The sequence below is a fragment of the Carassius auratus genome, chromosome 8 (genome assembly GCF_003368295.1).
Source record: "Carassius auratus strain Wakin chromosome 8, ASM336829v1, whole genome shotgun sequence".
NCBI classification, from domain to species: Eukaryota; Metazoa; Chordata; class Actinopteri; order Cypriniformes; family Cyprinidae; genus Carassius; species Carassius auratus.
Window position 1 is genome coordinate 22,647,172 of NC_039250.1, and position 25,986 is coordinate 22,673,157.

Consider the following 25,986-nt stretch of genomic DNA (forward strand, 5'->3'; position numbering starts at 1 on the left):
CTGTTTTTACTATTATGGATCAAATAATTGCAGCCTTGGTAAGACTTTTTTCAAAAACTTTTTAAAAATCTTACAGACCCAGACTTTTTAAATGGTAATGTATGTATAGTACAGTGGGTTTACAGCCCACTGACAGGTGAAAACTGCGATAGCTGGCAGATTTACCATTACATTATGTACCCTGGTGTGGTGCTATAAACAAACATGAAAACATGTAAAGAATATTTCCTACTCATAGTCTTTGGATGAATGTGCATGGATATAAATTACAGGGAAAACAAACATGTCACATGAGTCTCATCATCTGCAAACAGTTTCCTTCAAAAGAGCAGAAAATGCTGTTTGTAGTTTTATGTGTTTGGTGTGAGGGGTCACTTGAACACCTCAAGCTATTTGGAAACATCACAAAGTGAGTAATCAAAAAAGAAATCCTGGCCTTTCTGAGAAAAACGACATGAGAACATTATGGTCCATTAGCATATGGATGCGTTTATTACCAGACAGGGATTCCAAACCTTTATCATAGAGAGACAGAACATTATGATTATCATCTATGCACTATCCACAGATAGCTGGTTGTTTTTCAATTTATTCAATGGCAACTGGTTTCGCAAACATTTTAACAAATATGCTTTACAACTTATTTAGAAGTAAATACTGAATAAACAAACAGCAATGGCTCGACGTAAATCCTGAGCTCATGATAGTCTTGATTCATATGGCAAACACATAAAAGAAGCTAAAACATACCATTTACTGCTTTGTTTACCTTTGTTTGCTCTGAAAGCCTGAATTATGGAAAAACACTGAAAGCTTCTCTTCATTTAAATAAAATGGTTGTGATAGCAAATCACTCTTTTTATTTGAAAGACTATCATGTTAAAAGCCTAACTTTTTGCTTTAGGTGTTCAATTACATTTTTGACTTAAAAGGTGACTTTTACCATCGCTGTTGTTGCCAGAAACCCTTTAAAAATGTATTTTTTTAAAACACATTTTTCTGACCTAAGGAACAAAAGGTCAACTTGGTTAACAAACAAGCCAAATAATGAGCACAAAATATGACAGCAGTTATTATGCAGTTTTTATTCTCTTAGTCCCTCAAATCTAATTAGCAATCACACACACACATTCACAGTCACTAATGAGCACATCTGAAAAGCCTTCTGACCCACGGCATAACTCCCTCTAAAGTGGTTCAATATTTAGTCCAAAACACAATTTAAAAAATCAATTAAATTTCAGAAAGCAAGAATTACAGCAGCAAACAACTCTGTGTAAATAACTTTTATGCAAACTGGTTCCTTAGCTTAAAAAAGATGATTTGCTCGTGTAGGTAAAATCTGATAGGGACAGATTTTCCCTCGGAAACCATCCAAAGGAAGAGCTTTCCAAATTACCCCTGATTAAAGTCCCATGAAAAGAAGGTCTCTAAAGCCCCTTTCACACTGCCATTCCGGCAAATACAGGGGTAAAGTGTTCCTGTAATTGTTCCCTGGTCGCTAGATTTGGCACTTTCACACTGCCAGTGATGACCCGGTATATGTGCGTGCTTTCACACACAACCCTTGAAGATCCCGTAACGACACGTGACATCAGCGCGTGACGTATAATGTACGAGTCGACAACGCTTAGCACGTTATACTTTAACTGAAGCAAGCAAACGATATCTGCGTCAGCGCGGAAACTGAGGAACTAACTGATCTCTGCTTCATTACAGTTTGCACATATGTTTTCGTCGCGATTGTTGATATTCTTTCAAAACAGCCGGTAAAAAAGTCGCGCGATAACGCGTGTCATCACTTCGATACCGAATTAGATCTGGCTTTTGTTCACACAGCGCTCGTTCCGGATCGATTACCGCAATGTTACTATGTCCCCGACCCGGGTTCGATTCGGTAATCAATTCCGGGACGTGGTTGCTTTCACACAGAAGGCGACCAGGCAATGTTACGGGAATATTGCGGGTCCGACGTGCAGTGTGAAAGGGGCTTATGAAAGATCCATTCCTGCAGGGTCATCTGGGGTGACCGTTTCAATGCTTTCAATGTTTATTACTGGTAATTAAAAATGTCATGTGCAAAACTGACCTCATACATAATTCCCCCGGAACTGTTTACGTGTACAACAGTGAGTGCAAGCTAGATTAAACTGAATATTGTGTAATTCACTATAGAGCTGCACGATTAATCGTTAAAAGATCGCGATCTCGATTCAGACACCCTCTCGATCTCATTTCTAAAAGACAACGATTCCCCGAGTCTGTTAAACCTTTGACAAAGTCTTACCGGATCATTCAAATCCGTGCGCGCACTGCCGCTGACACAAGAGAGAGCTCTTACCATGTTTGGTTAAGAAACATCTTCACAAACAGTCTTTTCAACTACACAGTATTATATCTGTCTTACAGTCATTTATATTATCACAGAAATACTGGGATAAAGTTTATAGTTTAAATATAAACATTGATGTCTATATGGCAGCGATCAAAATATAACAAATCCCCTTTTGAAAGTACTGCGCTTTAAATAACGTTTGTGTCGATTGCATTGTTTCACCAATAGATGAAACGTGTCTTAATTTATTTGTCAATGAATTAATTTTTAATTCAAGAGAATCGTTCAAAAACGCTGATTCATCCAGAAATGAAACAAGTGTAGTAGGTTTATGAGTGAGTCGTTGAATCAGTGATCTAAACAACTTTTTCATCATTCTAATATTAAAAAAACTGGGGTTTTAAATATATTATATATACACTACCAGTCAAAAGTTTTTGAACCATAAGATGTGTAATGTTTTTTTAAAGTCTCTTCTGCTCACCAAACTATATTTATCTGATCCAAAGTACAGCAAAAACAGTAAAGTTTTGAAATATTTACCATTTAAAATAACTGCTTTCACTTGAATGTATTTTAAAATGTAATTTATTTCTGTGGTGTGCAGCTGTATTTTCAGAATCATTACTCCAGTCTTCAGTGTCACATGATCTTCAGAAATCATTCTAATATGCTGTTTTGCCGTTCAAAAAAAACATTATTATTATTATTATTATTATTATTATTATGTTGAAAACAGATGAGTAGATTTTTTTCAGGTTTCTTTGATAGAAAGTTCAGAAGAACAATAATTGTGTGTAATAGAAATATTTTGTTATAAATGTCTTTGTCACACTTGATCAATTTAAAGAATCCTTGCAAAATAAAATAATTAATTTATATACTTGTGATAATGATAATGTTAATAGTAATAATAATAATAAAGAATCGTAGGAGAATCGTGATCTCTATATGAGATCAAAAAATCGTGATTCTCAATTTATCCAGAATCGTGCAGCCCTAATTCACTACAGTAGGACTTTGTTCACCCCCCAGAGCTGTGTGAGACACTTTTTATTAAGGATGGGCACTTTTTATTTCACTTCTTTTGGACTGATGCACTGCAACACCTCCTGAGTGGCATTAAACAGCTTGAAAGATCAAAGACAATTTTTTATATAACTCTGACTGGAGTCTGAAAGAAGAGAGTCATAAACACCTAGGATGACTTGAGGGTGAGTATAATTTATAGGCTAATTTTCATTTTTGGGTGAGCTAACCCTTTAATACTACTTAACAGATTTATATACTACAAGCACACAGATTTCTGGCAAATCTCAGAATATTATATAAATATATTTTAAATCATCAGATATCGGTCTTCTCAAAAAATGTTTTTGGCTTTTGCACCCATCAGATTCCACCTAATATATGAGGAAAACAGTTGAGAGACAGACATTATGAAAACGGTGCTTCCAGAACTGTGCTGAGCACAAGAATTTGTGTCAGACTAACATCAGTCGTACAGACCAGCACATAAAAATACTCACTGACAGTCCAGCATATGTACCACCCGCCCCTCTTGGTCCTTTAAAAAAACATTTTGCTGTAAGGGGGGCAAAGAGGACGGGCTTTGGTTATGGAGAAGAGTGAGAGAGATGACCCTATGTTAGAGACAAACTCTTCCAATAAAGCAATATAGATCACCCAACATTGAAAATTTGATAAATTCTGAATAATGTCCAGGTCCCTTTTTCTATTCAATAAAACAGAATATTACTATTCTATATACTGCCCTACAAAGGCAAAAGACCTGAACTTACTAGAGTTTGAAACTGATAAAAATTATGTTAAAGTTTTTTATTTGTCCAGATAAATTAATTATAGGTAGGACACTGGAAATCTGTCAATTAAATGTTTTAGTAATGAAAATTATATAGATTAAAAAACTGTGAGCTCAAACTTGATTTTTACCCCTATTTTGAAGTTACTGTAATCTGCCTTTGCAAAATTGAGAAGTCAAACCAAGGCAAAAAGCAGTAACTTACACTGATATCAAAACTGATCACCATTTACATAATCATTATAGTAACACCTATATAAAATCTAGTGATTATGGGCTGGCTCATAGGCTATTTCATATAGTAATGTGACTGTATTAATTGTTTTTTGATGGTGACAAGCAGACTAAATGATAAACATGAGTGGCAACCGGCACTGTAACTCATTTTGAGCATTCCAAACAAAGTAAAAAAGTATTTTTCCTTTGCACAGCATATAAAATAGTGGTTATCGGTACTCGGTATCAGCAAGTACCAAATATAGAAGTATCGGTATCGGGTGAATACTGGAAAAAGCTAAACAACCAGACCTCAGAGTGCCACCCAAAGTGCTGCTATAACCAATAAAAAAATAAATAAGTACATTTCCTCGATCATCGATTTAATAATCGATCATTGTAGGGCTGGGACAACAGGTTGAGGTCATCGATGACGTTGACGCAAAAAATACGTTGATGCAAAATATGTGCATCGATTTGTCCACCTGTTTTTATTTCTCTAAAAAACGTTTGCAAAACGTTTACCTTATGAGCGCTGAATATACGCGATGGCCTGATCAACATTCTGTCCAACGTTATATAACCAATCCAGGGGTATTTCTGCATTGATCTTTTTTTTGCCGGCTGTCAAAGCCGGTTAGTGATGTAGAATAGAATGACTCAACACGAGCGCTGTCTCTCTCGCTCTCTCTCTCTTTCTCTCTCTCTCTCTCCCTCATGCATATTGACCAAAATCATTACACATGATAGAAAAAGGCGGAATGCCAAAGTTTCACGTGAAGCATTCGGATATTTTTTTTTTCTCCATGACAAGCTGCTGGCTCCCACTGTTAATTTTTTTTTTTTTGAAAAAGCACTCTCTGTGTTAGCTTAAAGCCCTCAAGTTTACATTGGTTACTGTATTCTTTTTTTTTTATTGAATGCTAGACATCAAGTTGATGTTATTTTCATCTGAAAGAAGGACTTTTTTTTTCAGTAAGCTTGTTTCAGTAAGCTATGTTTTTTCAAGGCTTCAAGGTTTTATTGAATGCTATCTCTATACAAGTGCAAAGTTGTTCTTAGTCAGTCTTTTATTTTGTAATTTTAAGAGCAATAAACATATATTGCAATGTTAAGGAATTCATGTTTTTTTCATTCAGATATGTAAATCAACATGTATAAATTGTTAGTAGTCAATTAATGGGGAATAATCTAAATCGAATCGTCTGGAAAAAATTAATCGTTAGATTAATCGATGCATTGAAAAAAAAAAATCGCTAGATTAATCGTTTAAAAAATAATAATTTATCCCAGCCCTAGATTGTTGTCATGGTCGAGTACTCAAGTACTTGATCACTGTTGCACATCCGTAAAATATAATTATTAATTTATTTAGGTCTTTTTGTTTTTACGCCTGCAATTGTCTGTGGTCACAGCAAAACAATCTTGAGGATCAACTAAATGATCGAAGGCAGCAGACACTTACAGCAGAATGTAAACTGGTGTTAAAAATAACTGCAAAGAACACACACACACACACACACAGACTGTACAGAAAGGCGGATGAGAAACTCAATACATTGCAAGTGTTCACTTAACACAAACTCCAGCACCCAGATAATGTATAGAGGGAAGTACTTGAAACCACATTATATAGAATCTAATGGCAGATTTGGAGGACAAAATCCAGGCAGAGGCATCGATAATGACAGATAAGTGCCTATTGCATTTGCTAACATACAAATGATTGTTTTTCCAAATGTAATGTCAGGCCAGTGCAAAGAGCCATAAACAACTACTGGCCTCCAACTGTACTGTCTAAGTCCATCATTAGCACAACGTCTCTTTGATTTTCAGTGGACACAAATCCAGACCCTCAGGCTGAATTACAGCAGATTTATGTCAAGTGAATCTGCGATAATGACCATAATTAGCGATAATGACCATAATCCTCCCTAATACCATAATAATCAGGCCATTACTTTAGTTAATCTACTAAATCATTTCTTTATTGGGAATTATATTATATTATATTATATTATATTATATTATATTCGGAATATTCCGAGGTATGTTATCCCTAGATAACAACTGGTAAAAGCTAATAACAAAGGCTCATCCAGGTAACAGCAGTCGGCGCTGTACTCTTTCTTGAACTATTTTTTCTTGGTGGAAGCTTTTTGTTATTTTAGCTAATTATGTAATTATGTTATCCTGGTATTGCGGACTCGCTCTCGTTTCATACAAACGCAGCTACTGCTGCCCTTTTTTCTACGATTGTTTTGTAAGCTGTAATGAATTATAAGAGCATTAACAAACTGATAAGGTTTTAAAAACATTTTTGTCTTAATTCTTTTATTGCCTTAATTATTTATGTGGTGAAATGTTGTGTAATAAGTAGTTTGACTGCACCGTTTCACTTAAATGTCCGTTTAGTTTGAATGTGCCGCTTGCTCGCAACTGCTGTTAACGAAAGCTTTGTGTTCAAATATTTAAACTCAAATCAATATTTTGCGTCTAATTATTGACTTATGTGGCAAGTAGCCATGTAATAAGTGGGATAATGTACATCCAGCTGGTTGTTCTCGCAGAATAAACCCCTTCAGGCTTTGCGAGACTTCGCGTCAGGGTCCTTATCACCCTGTCGAGATTTATTCTGAGAGAAATACTGGTTGGATGTACATTATCCCTTACATTTTATACTTTAATTCACTAAAGATGCTCTCATTAAAGCTCTATTTAAAGGGGTCATATGATGCTGCTAAAAAGAACATTATTTTGTGTATTTGGTGTAATGCAATGTGTTTATGCGATTTAAGGTAAAAAAAAAAAACATTATTTTCCATATAATGCACATGATTATATCTCCTATATGCACCGCCTTCTGAAAAGCATTGATTTTAACAAGGCTCATTGGTCTGAAAAAGTGAAATGTGCTCTGACTGGCCAGCTATCCACTGCATTGTGATTGGCCGAATGCCTCAAGTGTGTGACGGAAACATTACGCTCCTATACATATGCCGTCTCCCAGGCCAGCAGCACGAGACTCAGTCCAGCTGCTCTGCTCAGACATCACTAGACAAGACAAAACCAATGAAACCTATTACAAACGTTGGGACATAATTACTGATTATAATGACTTATACTGTCTTTTAACACGTTGCATTTCGTATCACGCTGCGTATTGCGCTGCGTAAACATAAAGCCATGTCTGCATTTGTGATCTGAGAAACAACAACAAGCCTACTTTACACTGCTCAAAACTCGTGTTTGAATCATCATTGGCAAATTATTTAAATATTAATAACATACTTACAGCCTGTAAGTCAGAAGCGCCGACTGTCCTTGCAACGTTTGAACTGCCCAACTTTATAGAAACAGCCTTATCCTCCTAAAAACGTGCAGCACACATCTAAATATTTGTGTTCGACTGTTCTGGAACAGTCTGGAAATACAACTTAACCACTGATTTCTAGTTGTGTCCTCTTTTGTAAGGCCAAACAAGTAGTTTCGCTTTCACAACGAAACACACAGCGATTCCACGACATGGCAGTGGCGGCAACAGAGAATAAAAGTTACACCTTCTTTCTTTGCGTGAACATTTGGCCAGCGTTATGCAAATCTTCCCACATAGTGATGTAGAGATGTGGGGGCGTGTTAGGACGAGCCGTTTTAGGGGGTTTGGTCAAGTCTTAACTTTTATAAAGAATATCTCTTTGGATTTGAGACTGTGGGTTTTGCAACTTTACAGATCTTCTTCATTCACCAAGAGCTTATAACACTCCAAAGAGAAAGGAAACATTTAAATCGCATCATATGACCCCTTTAAACTGTATACTGTTTAACATATTTTTATTACCACAAAAATATTTGTCTCTCATATTTCTACAACCATTATGCTGAATTTGCAGACCACAGAAGATTTAAACATGCCTGCAGATGAAAAGTGTTTTTGAGATTGTTTTATGGCCATACGTTCCTTGTGGAAAAAGTTTCATGTGAACGGCCCTGCGATCCTGCTCTCCATTTGGCAACTGGACTCTGTTTTTCGGAACAAAAAGAGCCAACCACTGCCTTATGTAACGGCAAACTTTGCTGTTCTCTGCTGTTCTACTTTCTCTTTGGGCTCAGCTCTCTCCCTGACTCACCCTGCTGTCTAGCGTAAATAAACTTCAGCCCAAAGGGGCTCCGCCTGCGTCTGAAACTCCCTGAGTCACAGCAGAAGACTCTCAGGTTTCGGAGCACTCACAGCGCCCCCTGTGTCGTGTGAGGGTTATGGCAGACAGAACGGCACACAGAGAATTAAAGAATCAACACACCGACATCATCACTAGGCTTTTAAACACAAAAGAGCATGCTCTGCAGAAATCTTGGTTTCAGCTTTACAGTGGCTTGCTCCTCAGTGAACATATTGTTAGTACAGGAAAAATAGACAACTTCCAAGAATTTACTTGTGCTTCCCACTGTTTCCTCTCAGTACATCGATAGCTTTGAAGTCTTCCGTACTTCTGTTTGCTTATTTATTTATTTATTTAGAGGGCAGTCCCCTTAAAACAACCTGCCTTGGTCATTTTAGTACATCAGGATTGTGTTGAGATCCAAGCTTGTTGGGACTGCAGCCCAATTGAGATTATTGTAATCTGAAGGGCTCATTGGTTTTTCATTTTTAGGTTTAACAATAAATAGCACAAACAGATGGAAAGAAAATAGTAATTGTTTTTTTTCATTAATTACAAAAAAGAGGGGTAACAGACATTCATACTCAGATGAGAAGTACATAAACTTTACAGTTAGACAATAAAATTTCATTTAAAATTTTTCAGTATTCATAATGCATTTTGTTTTAATCATCTAATTCTTACATCAAAATGCAGAGATATAATAATGATAATAATAATTATAATAATTCTTATTTGTACATATTCATTAATAATAATAATAATAATTACATGTTATTTAATTACTATTAATAATAATCATTATATTATCATCATCATCATCATCATTCATTCATTTTGATTATATTGTAATTTACATTTTACCAATTAACTTATATTCATGAAGTTATTTAAATATTATGAATAACAGTTATATACATATTAATTTTATTAACATTATATTAATATTATATATAAATTTATATAATAATAATATATTATTAATTACATTATCATTAAATTACGAATTAATAACCATGTTTATTATTAGTTATGATAATAATAATTAATTATTATTAAATCATTGATATAACATCGCATATATAATATATATATATATATATATAGAGAGAGAGAGAGAGAGAGAGAGAGAGAGAGAGAGTGAGAGAGAGAGAGTGAGAGTGAGAGAGTACATTATAATAAATGTTATTATTAATAAAAAATATGTTCTGGGTAGTGCTGAACAAGTATATGCTAATAGTTTTTGAGAATGTAGTAAACACTTAACTCTCAGAAAAGTGCTGTCAAAAAATCAGGCATTTGATAATTCCTCATCTCTGCAAGATCTAATGAGAATTAAATAGAGAAATAAAAAGATAATAAACTCAATAACAACGATTCCTCGGGTCCTCTTAACCAAGAATTTAGCAGAACATCTAAATATTGTAACCACATGACACAATCATTGAGGATATCAAATATATCAACAGTCATCAGTTGTTTTAGAAGCACAACAAATCTGCATGTTGTTAATGTTTGAAATTTGCAGCCTTATCTCATTACACTTCTACCACGAAGGCCCATATGCTTGGCCCAGAGAGAGTTGAAATATAAATAAGCGAGTTGATCTACGCACATCTGATTTATTAGAGACACATTAGCATACAGGCATGACATTGACAGCACAGGCCTGAAGCGCTGCCAGTCCATTCTCTCCTCCATAAGACATCATCATGTCTTTGAAATTCCAGCCAAAACTGAAGAGTCATTTTTGCCAGACCCCCCTCACAAAAAAAAGTCCAGAAATATGGCCCTTGTCCGAAGCCATAACTCAAGACGATTACTTCTGTTCTCAATCAAAGCACAGCCTGTCCTCAGAACACCTCTGAAGAGACCTTAGTCAGGGCAGACAGCATATAAAAAGGCACACGGACAGTCCGTTCAGTAGGGTTTCCAGATTTCTGTCTCAAGGAATTTGCTTTAATGCAAAAACATATTTTAAATGCTGCATCATTTGAACACCCAGAAACACAAAGGCACCACCCATCAAACACTCAATTGTGGAAAATATCCTTGGCAAATAATCTGTTTTATGAAGCATAGCTAGAGCATTTTCCTTAACATGCAACATCTGCTGCTTAGTAAACTCATGCACTTTATGATCTCATATGGTGTTTAAAAACTCTATTAATCGCTTTGGACAATGCACTCTAAGGGCAGTTCGTAACTAATAGTGGTGAATTTATATATTTTAATACAATCTGCTTAGCCCCCACTGTGGACCTTCATGCTTCATATTCATACAAAATCACCAAAACCTAAAATTGCATTTTCTAATGAGACTGGGTTGGCTTTGGAAGGACATGTTTTACAAGGCAACATGGAATAAGTAAAAAATATTTTTTTGCAAAAAAATAAATAAATACCTTTTATGTCACAATAAGTTCTAGCACATCTTTGTTGGAACCTCTTTGGCATTGAATTACTAGCCCTTTCATTAATTTAATATATTATTATAAAAAATAAAATGACACCATCGACTTGTTCTCCACATCACCCCTTAAAAAAAACATGCACTCCAAAGGCAATAAGGCAATATTTTTATACATAGCAGTTAAATAATAGCTTAATAAACATTAAAAGAGTATATATTTAAACATAAAGCAAAAAAATATATATATATAAAATAAATCGAACTTTAATCGAAGTGCTAAAGTCTGGGCTCCAACTTGTGCACAGCTACTGGGTCATTAACCCAAGTCATTCATTGCATCTGTGAAAGCCTATTACACAAATGTTATTCACCATAACATATCAATGTCTCCATCTCAATGATAAGCTACGTGCAATGATGACATCCCATTTAGTTCATCATCCTATAAGCGCCACTGTATCCTGTCCCTGGACTTTGGATGACCACAGTCAATGTGTTTACTTTCAAACAAAACCTATTTATTGAAGGATTGTTTGACTAGACCAAAGTAAAATGTTCTGTGTGCTCAAAGGTGAATAATCTTGACACAGGCCCAATGATTTTCCAATAATGACCTGGCACAGACATCTACAGTTTAAATCCGGGATTGATGAAAGCCCTTTGACAAATTGTCATTTTTACCATCTTACACATACATTTGCTACAATTACTTTAAAATATATAACAAATAAATACATGTCCATTTATTCAAGTATTTGTAAAAATGTACTCTTTAATATTCTTAAATAAACAAACTGATTAATGACACTATAAATTTTATTATTTATTCATTATTTGTTAATTTTATTATTAAATTAATAATTTACAACCAAAATTATGCAAATTAACAATCCTTGTCCCCTAACCCATCTGTAATTTTTGCTGATGTATATATTTACATAAGCACACAATTAAACAAATAGGGCAGACTAAATGCATAAACTGCCTATAGTACAGTTGCCTCATTCCACCTCAGATAGACTGTAGGGCTCCACCATATTTCGAAATAAAATCAATATCACAATACGGCTTTGTGTGACTGTCAAATGGCCCTGGCAACGACTTAATTAAATAAAGTTATGCATTTTCCAACATGCCATTAAACACGTGTTGCTCATGATACAATGATCACTGTTCAGTATCTGAGAATGGCTTGGTTCATTTACTACTTTTTATTTTACGGTATTATTACAATATATTTTACTATATATATATATATATATATATATATATATATATATATATATATATAATATATACAGTATATATATATATATATATATACTATTTTGTTTAATATTTTCATTTAATAATAATCTACAATCTACAACTACAATCTCAATTTTAACCTACAACCACAATGAAACCATCACAATTATTATTCAATAGTGAGAATGTGGCATATGAAAGCTCAAGTGGAATATGATTTTTTTTTTTTTAAACGAACTGAAATGTTTTTTTAAAAGAGGTTTGAGGTGGCGCTTGTAAAAAGTAAACCCTAGTAAAAACGCACCATTCCGTAAAATTTTTCCCAAAACTTTCTGATTCATCTTTCCTATTTACAGCTATTCAATCATCTGATGAAAATTCCTGTATTCATTCATATCGAAATATAATGCAGAAATGCAAAAATATCTAATTATCATATGTAAGTCTTTTTTTTTCAATACTGATTTCAAATCAGACTGCTGCGGCAATGCAAAATGACCAATGTTTCTGACGTGGTTGTGAGTGCAGTACCTGGAGTGAACAGCTCAGATCTTGCAGACACCAGTCCGTTTCCACACAGCATGCCCAGGTAGAGCAGACTGAGCAAGAGAGAGTAAGCCATAGCTTCTGCTTTCTCCCTAAGTGAGGAAAAAAGAAAAATCATTATCAGTGGTGCTCCCGGATGACACCCCTCTGACAAATACTGAGCTGAAACCCCCTGAGAGCCCCATGGCCATTGCCATCTCCACAGCTTCTCCAATTCATTTCCTTACTCCTTCATGCCAAAGCGCGTTGGCGGTTACCGCCATTAATTCTTAGCTGGTCTGTGCAAAACCCTATTCGAGGACACTAGACAATTAACAAGCAGACACAGCCTCTGAGCCCTGCAACACTCAGCACTTCCAGCCATACGTGGGCTTGTCATTATCTGTAGGTGACCAGGGGTCTTTAAAGCTTGCAGACAGTGCGGAGGATGTTTTCACAAGCTAAGACTCTGCATTTACTGTGTTAAACTGGAGCTTCCATTATAAAATTATGCTAGGCCGACGGAAAACCTTTCAAAATGTCAAAACGTTCATGCTATCTCAGCTAAAGGTCCTGGTGAAACATCATCTCACATAGAATGAAGCATAAAGAATTTAAACTGGCTTGGTATTGTCTATATTAGTGGTGGATGTTAGACAGAAATACTGTTGACAAGTTGCCATCTTTCATACAGTGATTTATGTATGTGGGGGCGCTTTGTGATTTACTCGTTGTGCTTGGTTGAGTCTGTCGATGACCCTTCTCTATTTCCTCACCACTTTTGGGTCTTATCACAATAATATTCAATAGAAGAGATAATGGTTTGTCTGAAATGGCGATGACATTGTGACATAGTGAGAAATAACTGTCACAAGCAAGTAGTCTGAACAGGCTGTATCCAGCTAGCCGAAGAGTTAGGCTAAAAATAAGAACACTATGTTTGTTTGGTCACCATCGCAAATCATAGAGAGGTCAGTGGCAAAGCTTTGGTACGGATGAGTCTGATCTCAACAGTCCAACCGAGCCTGGAGATTTATATAGACAGTCTGACTGAAACAAAAAACACTACTGATATGGTTTAAATGTGCGTCAAATATATGATATCAAATCAAATTAAGTAGACAATTAATAAATACAATCAGCCAATAAACATTGTTTAGACTGGCCTCGTCCTGATGCGTTTCTGAATCTGGTTCGATTAGAGGAGTTCTGGGCTTAAACTTGGCTTTAAAGCTATTTTTCTTCTGCACTTGGCAGTGGATTGTTGAAAGCAGCACCAGGCTATAATTTCCAAATGTGGGAAAATGCGCAGTCAGCAAATAACTAGCTTTTCTGCATCTGACCTATAGCTTCACCTCATCTCGACGTCTAATAATGCTAGAATAACAACATGCAGGTTTCATAACCCTGTCTTTTTGAATTGTGAAATTTACAGTGTAAAATACTTTGGTATTTTGTATTTACATTCCCAAAAGCTAGCTAAAAAACTGTATGATTTACTATGGTCTATTAACTATCTAAGTCTGATACAGAGCAAACAAACACACCTCAAACTCGCCTTGACCGTCTCTATTCTTCTCAAGGAGATGGCTCTTCTCAGTCAGGCAGTCGAGAGGCCCCAATACTCAAAGGAATGCTGCTATCATACAGCAAGAGAGTGTAAAATACATTACACACCCATGTTGACAGGTCCAATGCTTATTAGCAGGTCTATGAGACTGTATTGCTTTTAGTTAAGTATAATTAAGTTCTATTATTAATATGATAAAATAGTAAAACAGTGCTATAGAAGGAAGAGGACTGTTTGGAAATGTTTGAAATGCTACATTTATTTGATAAAAAACACAGCAATATTAATAAATAGTATTACAATATATTTTAAAATGTAATTTATTTCTGTGATGGAAAAGCTGATTTTCAGCAGTCATTACTCTAGTCTTCAGTGTCACATAATCCTTCAGAAATAAATATAATATGCTGATAAGGTGCTCCAAATAAATAATGAAATAAATAAAATTATTATTATTTCTAACTGTTTCTAACATTAAATTTTTTAACTGTCATTTTTGATTAATTTAACGTGCCCTTGCTAAAAACTAAATAAATTAATAAAAGAAAAATTGCACTGACCACAAATTTAACACATATTATATTATATTATATTATATTATATTATATTATATTATATTATATTATATTATATTATATTATATTATATTATATTAAACAGGTAATTTTATGAGGCATAGACAAGTGCTCTATTGTCCCTCTTTTGAGTTTGCAGTCACATGTTTGGAGATACTGGGAGGACCAGTAGGGTCCGGCCTCATGAAGGAGTTAAAGGGGCACGACAGTCTTCACAGAGGGCCTGATTGTCCAGACAGCCATGAGAGCGAGGAGGGGAGGAACCTCCCTTGAATCTGATTGGCGGAAAGAATTTCCCGCTTTCTGAGTTCTTCACTGATTTCTCAGCACTGCATGCACATTAGGCAATGCTTCTCACCCTTTAACCTCAAAAATGTGTCATCTGTTGATAATACAGCCCATCTATGAGTATGGACGACATTTACATTTTTTGTAGGGGTGGAACGGTTCAACTTTTTCACGGTTGGGTTTGTATCACGGCTTTAGAGTCACAGTTTTGGTATGGTTCAGTATGTCTTATGTTTTTTGAAAAACTATACTTTCAAATAAAAATAAAGAAAATAAGAATATTCTATCTAATTACAAGCAATAGCACAAATAAATACAATAGAGTAAAGATACAAATAAAATAAACAGTGATTTTCAGGGTTTTTTTTTAGGTAGGTCTAGCATTAGTTTTTAGGTAGCCTAAAGAAATTGAATAAAGTATAATCAAATGTAAAACAGCATTGCATATTTGACTGTATAAATGAAAGATTAATCTTTATTAAAGTTACATAAGCTATTCAATCAAGAGCAGTGAGTAATTTATTTGTTGTTGCTGTTCGATTAATATTAAGAAGGTGCTGTCACTTTCAGAGAATGCACTGATACAGTACGTCTGCTGTAAGATACTTACCAAGTTGGGGATTTTGACATTTTTTTGTGCGAATTTGTCAATTTAAACACAATACTTTAGAGAAAGCTTAAGATTTGCTCATGTTCTGAGACACTGTTCTCACTGTTTGCATGAGCTCGCATCCTCTGGCTATTAAATGTTTCAACTGGCAGTGGCAAAGCTTAAATGAGTTTAGTTTATACACAGATATCAACGTTTGTTGTTCAGGTCTCACCTGTGTGCGTGCACTATCAACATCCAGGTGATGATGAAATAAACGCTTATATTCCAGCAAATGGATTTTGCATTGAACAAGAGTGATTTTTTTTAAAATTTATATTACAGATGTGTTGTCAGATTTAAGTTGAACCGCGGTCCCAGCGTGTGGAGAACTGTACGATTTGATTTTTTCCAACAAACCACCATTATTTTATTATTATTCAGTATTTTTTTTTTTATGCTGCAATGTTTCTCTTTTAAATCCCTCATAAACATGTGCAGTGTTGTATTTAGTTATGAGCTTAATGGGGAACCAAACACTTTTTTGTAACGCAGACACTTCCATATATATATATATATATATATATCTGGGCATTGTTGTAGGCTACAGTGCGTTGTGCAAATAAACAGGTCTGTTTTACATCAGTCACACTGTGTGGTTGGGCGGATGACAGCCCACAGTTTGTTCAGATTTATCTGTTGCTTAAAGCATTTGGAGCAAAACTTGATATAAATAAAAAAAATATTACCATCACTGAGGGTTTCAACCAGTCCTTACCATTCCACAGACAGACCACAAGACTCTTAAAATGATATAATTAAGGGAAATGATGCACCATTAACACTCTCAGACACATAACTCAAACAAATACAGAGATAGATAGATGGATGGACGGACGGACAGAATCACAAACTTCTGAACTGTTGTAGCTTCCCTAAATGAACTACTGAGCTATCAGGTCTAGAACTCAGGCTAACAAGAAAGAGAGTATAATTCCTATTGGGGCAGCATCCAAGACTAAATAATAACATCCAAAATTAGCAGTGAGTGAGTAATACATGCAGAGTTCACCATTTGAAACCTGTTGATCTCTGCTATATAATAAAACGTCTGGAGTCCCTGAGTCATACTCTGTTATGATGGTGTATTCCAAACAGGAAGTAATACTAAATCTGTGTGCGGTGATGTGCTCGGTCATAAACTGTTCTTAATGGCACCTATTTAGCAACTTTATATCAGCACTCAGACAATCAAGCAGAGGTTTAATCTGAATGACTGAATCTATGTGCATTAAGACTAAAACCACTGTGCCTTTTTCCAGTTCTTCTGAGCACAATCCTGCTGTCAGCACATCTCTGATGTAAAACAAACATGTGGACATCACCTTTAGCAAACTGTGCTGAAACTACAGATGATATCAGTCCATTACCATGAATGTTGGGGTAACATGTTACACAATTAAATGTATTTGTATTAAATGTAAGTGACATACCAAGTTACTTATCAAATTTACACCATACTATTCAAGTCACTTCAAAAGTACAAAAGTTACACACATTCCATGTGCATTTATTTTATTTAGTGGCAAATATAAATAGAAAAACACTCCCTTTCTATAAAAGTACATTAAAACAAAGATTATTGGAGTATATTTTACAAGACAACACTATTTCAGTCTTTCTGCATCAAAATTTTGTGTTTAATACAGTACGTTTTTTTTACATTTATGTGCAAAAGACATCAGCATCGGCAAACCCCTACTTGCAGTATGACACATACAATACTGTGGTTAACCCAGTTTCTGCATGCAAAATGTTTTTAAAGAATAAAACCTTTTCATAAAAGAAAAATAACACTTCTGTTGTAAAATAAAAATGCCGGAAGAACCCTTTTATTGTAGAAGAGAGTCTTAGTCAGCAGATAGTGTAACAATATGAATTACTTTTTATGGGTAAAGAAATCCCGCAATGCATTTTTTTAAAAAGTAACACTGTATCTCCTATTTAAGTCCAATAAATTACACTAAATCATACACATTTGGTTCTACCGCTTTTTTAATCAACTTTGTCAATGTGCTTTGGTTGGTCTTTAAAGAGACAAAAATTAAAATTCTGTCATCATTTACTCAATTTGTTCCAGACCTGTTTCAGTTTCTTTCGTCTGTTGAACATAAAAGAAGATATTTTGAAGAATGTAACGTGTTGGTACCCATTGACTTCCATAGTATGGACAAAAATTTTAGAAGTCAATAGGGTCCAGTAACTGGTTACAATTTTCAAAATATCTACTTTTATTATCTAGCTGAAGAAATAACATTCATACAGGTTTGGAACAACTTGAGGGTAAATAAATGATGACAGAATTTTTTTTTTCCTAATTATGGTGAAAATGTTGATTAAGAATTCTTGCAGCAGTGCAAACATTTTTGAATGTACTGTTGCAATCTAATTCTTGCTTAATCTTCATTGTTACATTGCTGTAGGTCTCACAGCATTCGAGTACTGCAGAAAAGAGGATATCAGACAGGATTCAACCTTTCCTATTCTGATTGATTTAGTCAGGAGACGATATGCACAGTTCAAAGGTCACATTCAGTCACCCCAGTTGCACAAGCAAGCAAACAGTGTGGTGAAACAAGCACAAAACCTTGTGTAAACCATTATACATGTATATGCATGTGCACAGAAAAAAAAAACTGCATGTGCTGCAGTTTTGCTGGTGGAAAGGGGGTTTAACTTGGTTAGACAGGGGTTTAACACTTCACTGGACTGTTCAAATAGAGATTAAAGTGGGCTTCTGCCAGCAGCAGTTTATGAGAGTCTTTTCGCTTTGTGATGGCATTTAGTTCTGACTGGTGAGACCCGATCGTCTCTGCCGCTCCTATTTCACAAGGGCAGTGGAAAAGTCTGGGTCAGCAGAGCAGGCTGCTGGAGGGGGACGGAGCTACATTCTGCCAAACCATGTGTGTGTGTGTGTGTGTGTGAGGGGGAGAACTCTAAACTGACTCTAAACAAGAAAGAAAGAGAGATATCATGCTTCAAACACCTCTGGTAAACTGAGGTCAATCATGTTTGTGCAGAGAGCGCTTGCAAACCTGTTTGTGCTGCAAAGGTCTTCGAACGTCTAGACATTTTTCATAGAGAGTCAAAAGCTGGTGCACTGTCACATTAAACCTTCATACTCTGTTCTAATACAGAGTTTGACACTCAAGCCACATCTAAATACGTATGCATGTCTTTGCATTATACACTGCTGTTAAAGGTTTGGGGGTGAGCAAGATTTGTTTACATTTTTTTTTTTAAAGAAATGTATATCTTCTGTTCATCAAAGATGCATTACACTAAAAAAAGGCAGAAAGAAATTACAAAAGAATGAATGAATTCAAATAAATGATTTTAACTATCTATTCATCTATCCATAAAAATATTAAGCACCACCTCTGTTTTCAACATTGATAATAATAAGAGATGTTTCCCAAACACCAAATCAGTATATTAGAATGATTCGTTCGTTACTTTATTAGGTTTGTTAAAGCTGCTGTAGGTAACTTTTGACGCTCTAGCGGTTAATAAACAGAACTGCTTTCGTCTTGCGAAAGAACATCGTAGCCGGAACTACTTCTCTCTGTTTATTTCTATGAAGAATCACAAAGGTACTGGGTTACTCCGCCGCGGTACCCCCGAAGCAATCTAAAATACTCCGAATATAAACACTTATTATAGGTGCACCCTAGTGATTCAGGACAAGCCAAGAACATGGTTTGGAAAATGGATTCATGGTGTACTCGCTTATTATAAACATATTTCTACAATTTGAACACAAACAAAGTTACGGACCGCAGCTCTGATTGGTTATTTTTTACCGGGAGCGCATGACTTTCTGCAAATGGCAATAGGACCACTGGGAGGAGCCAGAGTAGCTGGCTTTTTTTCACAGATTATCTGTCTCATATTCTACTGTCAGGACATAATGACAGGTTTAATAAATATGTAAAAAATATTTTTTTGCAAAAGTTCCCTACAGCACCTTTAATTAATAAAACAATACGCCTACATGTGGCTGTTCGAATGTCATTATGTTTTTTGGTAATGTGATGAAGTACAGCTGTGGTTATTCTGTTAGAACACCTGTGTTAACTTGAGGAAAACAGACTTCCACTAAATAAGACTTTTGGAAGATTGGCTCAAAAAAAAAAAATATTTCTGAGAAAACTGTTTACAGATGCCACTTGGTTTGATATTTTACATCCTGATATGCGGACATTATAAGTGTGTCCTAAACGTGTGCAAATACTTATACAATATCTAAGCTAAACTTTAACTCTTCTACCATTACCAGCACCTTGATCTCCTCTCTGCATGTGTAAACTGTGATTTCAGTCAACACAAAATGTTCCTGCAAAGCCTGGTACACAAAAAGCAATTACTATCAGCCGGAAAACATTTAATTGCAGACAAACATTAGGCTGAAACAAGTAATTCAGTTTACTGAGGGATGGCAACAATTTTATAATGAATTAGTTTAAACGAATAATGAATTTCAGGTTCAATAACTGCAGAAGGCATTTTGCAATAAGCATGTGAAAATTTACTAAACCCATAGAGGAAGCATTTCTCTTCTAAACAGCAGCTAAACAGCATTAGGGAAGCATTTTGTGAGTGTAAACCAGCCAATCAAACATAACATAAGCTGCTCTGTGCATATTATGCCTTAAAAAATGAAACCTGTACAACCTGTAACCTTTTCCACAACAAAGAAACGTCGGAAAAAATCTAAGTAAACTGGGGTCTTCTCATATTGGCAAAAAGTTACAAAAAATAAATAATTATAAAGCAGTAGATTAACTTAAAAAAAAATGTCATACATTTCAATTCAGGCAGTGTTTTAGGAATATGCCAATCTAAAACAAGTTCATGTGCTTCATTCACAGACCTATTGCAATCGGGAACTCATAACCTTCTGTTTAAGCATCTGTAACATGGGAAATTTGATTGCAGTGCTCTTTACATCTCTTTGTTCAGGATTTTGAAGAATTGCACAGGTAATGTCACCATGGCTGCTTGGAAATATAAAATGCAGGGAGTCTGAGATTTGCAGTCTCATTTCAATGCCATTCCGGTCTGAGAGGTGGTCAGAATCCTTTTTATTATTACTCCACACATTTTTTTTTTTTTAAGTTTTTAGACTTTTAAGCTTTGTTTTCTTCATCAATATTAAAATGCAAAGTGATTAAAAATTCACTGCAGCATTTTATTTGGGAATCATTGATTATGGCAACATTTTAAATTATGTTTTCAATTTTAGTAGGTTGATTTTTTTTTAGGAACACATTTAAATATAAGCATGAATATATTATTAATACTGCTAAAGTAAATCTAGCTAATTAGTTACATTAAATTCTAATAGTTTAGAATTTTCTAAAGTTATTTATTTTAAAATATTCCGTGTTATCGAGTGCTTCATTTTATAAAATCTCATTTTACATTAGCACAGAAATTATAATAATTTGACAAAAGTAGGAGACGTATTTGTCATAAGTAGGACGGGTAGGCTAAATTTGTAGCAATAGCCAAAAATACATTGTTAATGTCAAAAAATAGTTAAGGATATTAAGTAAAGATCATATTCCATGTAGATATTATGTACATTTCCTACTGTAATATAAAAACTTACTTTTTGATTAGTAATATGCAATTCTAAGAACGATTTTCTCAATATTTTGATTTTTTTCACCCTCAGATTCCAGATTTTCAAATAATTGCAGAAAGCTTATTTATTCAGCTTTCAGATAATATATAAATTTCAATTTATGACCCGAAGTGTGTCAAACATGCGGAAAACACCTGAATGACAGATGTCATGTGCACAAATCCAGCTGTCATGCAAATTCATAACAGGCATAAACAGCAAATGTGTCCATGAATTCCCGCTCTGTTTAACTTGTTAGTCTGGCCTTGATTGAACGAGAGCAATAAATATTTTTCAAACACTTTTCGCAGCAGATAAGCCACCTGAGGCCCCTTATAAACACTGAGAAGTGCGTAAACTACATTTCTGCCTTATTCCCACTGTGCAGAACAAAGCTTATACGACAGAACAACATCAAATGAAAAAGAAAAACATTACTTACAATCAAAATACTTCCAAACTGCACACGCAGCGCGCAAAAGTGCTCGATTTCGCAAATTGTTTACTGCCCTGTGCTCCACGAGCTTTGCACACCCCTTTAAGCCAACGTATTACAGTAAACCACTTAAAATACAGATGTTTAAATGTATACCATGCAAAGAATACTTGATAAGAAGACTCACTCAGCTCCAGAGAAGTTGTCCGCGAGAGAACTCTGTTGCAAGTTTTTACTTTCTCAACAGTTCGTTCATCCGGATCAACAGACTTGCGTGTTGTGGGTCTCTCGGTGTTCTCCCCTTTTAAACGATGTAAAAACGTGGTCAGATCAAACTCAAAAATCACCCGAACATCGTTTCGGGAAAACAGCTGAACGCGTTGCAGGGTTTTTAGGTATAACGCGCTGAAAAACGTTGACAGGGATTTGTTCAGAGGGAGTGGGGGGCACAGCGCGGATCCTGAAGGGTCTCACGTTGACTGCGTAGCACTTCAAGTCTTCAGATTCACATATTTACTGGTCTATCGCAGTGTCACTGGCTCGCGCCCCCTGTCGACAGATATTCCAGTCCTTGCGCGTGCTGCGAAATACAGCGCTCTCCCACGCGCTGAGCGCGCGCAAAATCCACAACACTCATGTCGCATAGACTCGAGTGAGTTTAATGAGAATAGATCACTCGCGGAGAGTTGGCTTTTGTTGTTTTTAAAAGTGAGCACTGGTCACTTTTTATCGTATTTGGCCACTTTAGAGAGCCAGCGTTTTTGAGGGAGACTATTTTGGTTGCTTACTTGGGAGAGAGCAGACTGCTTATTCTTTTCAACCAGTTTTTAAAAGAAACCCAGCTCAGGGCACTCCTTTTGGTTAGGGAGAGAGCCTTTCTGGTTATTTACAGTTTTTCCAGCTGCTTACACACAAAATCTTTATTTGTCGCATAATTTCTTAAACCTGACACTCAAACACCAAAACAACACAAATCTGCAAAACCATACTCTAATTCTCGGCCTTTGAATAAGTTTTGAATTTTTAGGACACTTTTTGCAAAACACAACACACAACTCTCTATGTAACACGAAAATCTGGTATTGCAAATGTTTGCTTTGAGGTGTGTTTGTGATGTTTTGACTGCAATGATTCATTTAGCAAGAGATGTGAGGCATTTTTGCATTTTGTGTGTGCAAAAAGTCCTTGGATTTGTGTGTAAAGTTTGGAAAAAAGAGGCAAACTTACCCACATTTGTTTACCTCTTTGTAAACAAACAAACAAACAAAAAAAAATCACTGCAAACTATGAAGACAAATAATATGCTCTTTTGAACTTTTTCGAATCTTGCCCAAAAACAATATATTAAATGATAGATTTTTATTTTTGTCAAAAATCATTATATGTAATAAAATCATGATATATATATATATATATATATATATATATATATATATATATATATATATATATATATATATATATAAATCATATGTTTCATGAAGATATTTTGGAAGTTATCTATCGTAAATATCAAATCTTAATTTTTTATTTTTAATATGCATTGCTAAGGACTTTATTTGGACAACTTTAAAGGTGATTTTCTCATTAAAAAAAAATGTTGCACCCTCATATTCAAAATTTTCAAATAGTCCATATATTGTCCTATCCTAACAAACCATACATCAATGGTAATCTATTTATTCAGCTTTCAGATGATGTATAAACCTCAGTTTTTTTAAAATGGACCCTTATTTGTAGCCCAGGGTCACATATACGGTACTGAAGAAAGTCCATTGGACATGTAGTCTTTAGACATTTAAATTTCAATTGCTTTACTACTATGACATAAATCTTAGGTTTTGTAGGTTATCTCTGTGTTAATGAACTGCAGATCAATGGAGCTGGTATGGAAGAATTTCTTTGTCTAGATTATAAGGACAACACAACTGCCAGCAAGAGAGTAATGACAGTAATTGTAGGACAATAATATTTGTGTAGGGCAGAGAATATTTTATTTTCGTCGTCTCTAACTTGCAGTGAAAGAATAGAATCCAAATCACTGTAAATGTTTGTCTGTACTCTGTACAGCTAAAATGACCTCATCTTTACTTTAGGTCAGAGTTCATCGTGTGTCTTTTAACATGTGACCTGCCTTATAATTATTTACTGGATTTGGCTCTAATGGAGTTGTTTGATATTGGTTTTATTAGGCCTTGAGAAACCTTACATCCTCTAATCACAGACATTCATTTTGCTTCATCATTCATGATCTCAGATGTGAAAGGGTACAATCTAACTCAAGGTCTGCATGTTTTTACTGAAGCTTGCCTGTCTGCTTACTATGAATTGAATCAATGCAAGAGCTGTGCTTTTAATACATGAGAGGCTATTAGTTCTCATACCCACAGCTGTCTTAAAAATATATAAGAAATTCAAGTTTTTTTTTTAAATATTACAATCTTTCTAAGAAACCATAACATGTTGAGGTGTGATAGTCATGTAGTGAATTTTGATCAGATTTTAGAAGGGTAGTCCATTGAAAGGGGCCCATTCTTCGCTCACTATAGTGCCTCAGTGAATGAGAGTGGAAAAAACAGCAACTTCACATTAAACGAATGTGGCATGTGAACAAAGCTCTTGGACGAGATGTTGAGTGTCCAACTTCTCTTTCACCGAACTTCAAGCGCTGCAACTTGCCCTTATATTTCATCTCAATAATGTTCATCACATGCTTGGCCAACAACTTTGTTGCTGTTAATCGATTTTGGTTCAGGGTCAAGCCCACATTCTTGAACTTCTGAATACAATATGTACACATTTTGCATACACACTGCAACTCTGCCAGTAATAATGTTTTGGAACTGATTTTTCTTACTGATTTGAAGAATGTTTAGCTAGATGCATGTAGTTATAAAAAGTATAAAGGTTGGAAAATGAACAGCTGGGTGGAAAATAGCCTTCGGATGGACCTTGAAAAGTGGTATAAAACAGAAATACTTGTAAAATCGTTCTTTTTCACTCGAAACATGGCCTTTTCTGGCTCCAAATGAAGCGTAATTCACTTAGCTGGTCTCACACCAAGCTAATGTGTATTTACCTCAGTGTCAGTATAGCTAAGCTTCAATTGGATTAGAATGGCTGTTGTAGTTGGACACAGCATTGGATTTAAGTTCCCTGAGGCGTTAATTTAACTTCAGTTGTATAAGTTGTTGCGGAATTGAAATGACAGTGAGGTGTACAAGGGAAAAGGGAAACATCAGATTATTAGACAGGAATAGAGACAGAATGCAATCTCCATCCACATCTAGAAGATCAGCGGTTATATTTTTTATAAGTTGTCGGAAAAATTCCTCAAATGCTCTTTTTTTGTAGTTAAAGTTGTTCTAAGAAATTTAAGGCTGGATGTAAACTTGATTGGCCAATCAACTGTTAAAACAGAACTGAAATCAGATTCTTGAAGTGGCGTTTGAAGACTGATTTTTATGTAAATCTTTCCACATGATATAGTTACACCCAATTCATTTAACCAGTTCGTCATTCTCAAATCAAGTCATTTGAATTATTCACTCAACCTATTTGTTCAAAAACACTGATTCATTCTTGAATGAAACAGTGTGTCTGAAATCGCATAAAATCTGAGTAGGTACTTCTTTTGGATAAGTAATTTCTGCAACAGTTTTAAAAAAATATGTTCCGACTACACTGTAGTATGAATGTGTGTATTATGAATGATATCCAGAAGTACTAAATTCATCATGTTGTTATTATCATGTGACCTACCAGAGTTAATAGCCTCGCTGCCATTCACAAATCCTCTCCTGTGGCCTCATGGGATAGTAAAGTCATGTGCACATCAGAATCTCACCAGCAGAGTTTTATGAACACTATAAATTCAGTCATACTACTCTTCTCACTTTCTGTTTTTGGCCCAAGGGAAGTATGTGGTTTCAGATGCAGCCATGGTTTTGTTTGGAGATAACATCTTAATAACTTACTAACATCAGATTTGGACACTGAATCGGGATGATTTGATGAACACTAGTGAAAATGTTTATCAGGCTGTAGAACTCAAAAGAGATGTTTTTACCCACCTGCTGACAGTCTCAGTGGGTGAGGAAAAAACAAAACAATTAGCATCCCA

General features: G+C 35.2%; 1 protein-coding gene across 1 annotated transcript in view; it reads right to left on the reverse strand.

Annotated features, from left to right (window-relative positions):
• Positions 1-22,382, reverse strand: part of ghra (growth hormone receptor a) — a 30,725-nt gene extending 8,343 nt beyond the window's left edge. The window contains 2 exon segments of the mRNA XM_026270357.1: positions 12,723-12,829; positions 22,051-22,382. Of these exon segments, the coding sequence (XP_026126142.1) occupies positions 12,723-12,813 (91 nt within the window). The 5' untranslated portion in view covers positions 12,814-12,829; positions 22,051-22,382.
• Positions 22,383-25,986: the final 3,604 nt, after the last annotated feature.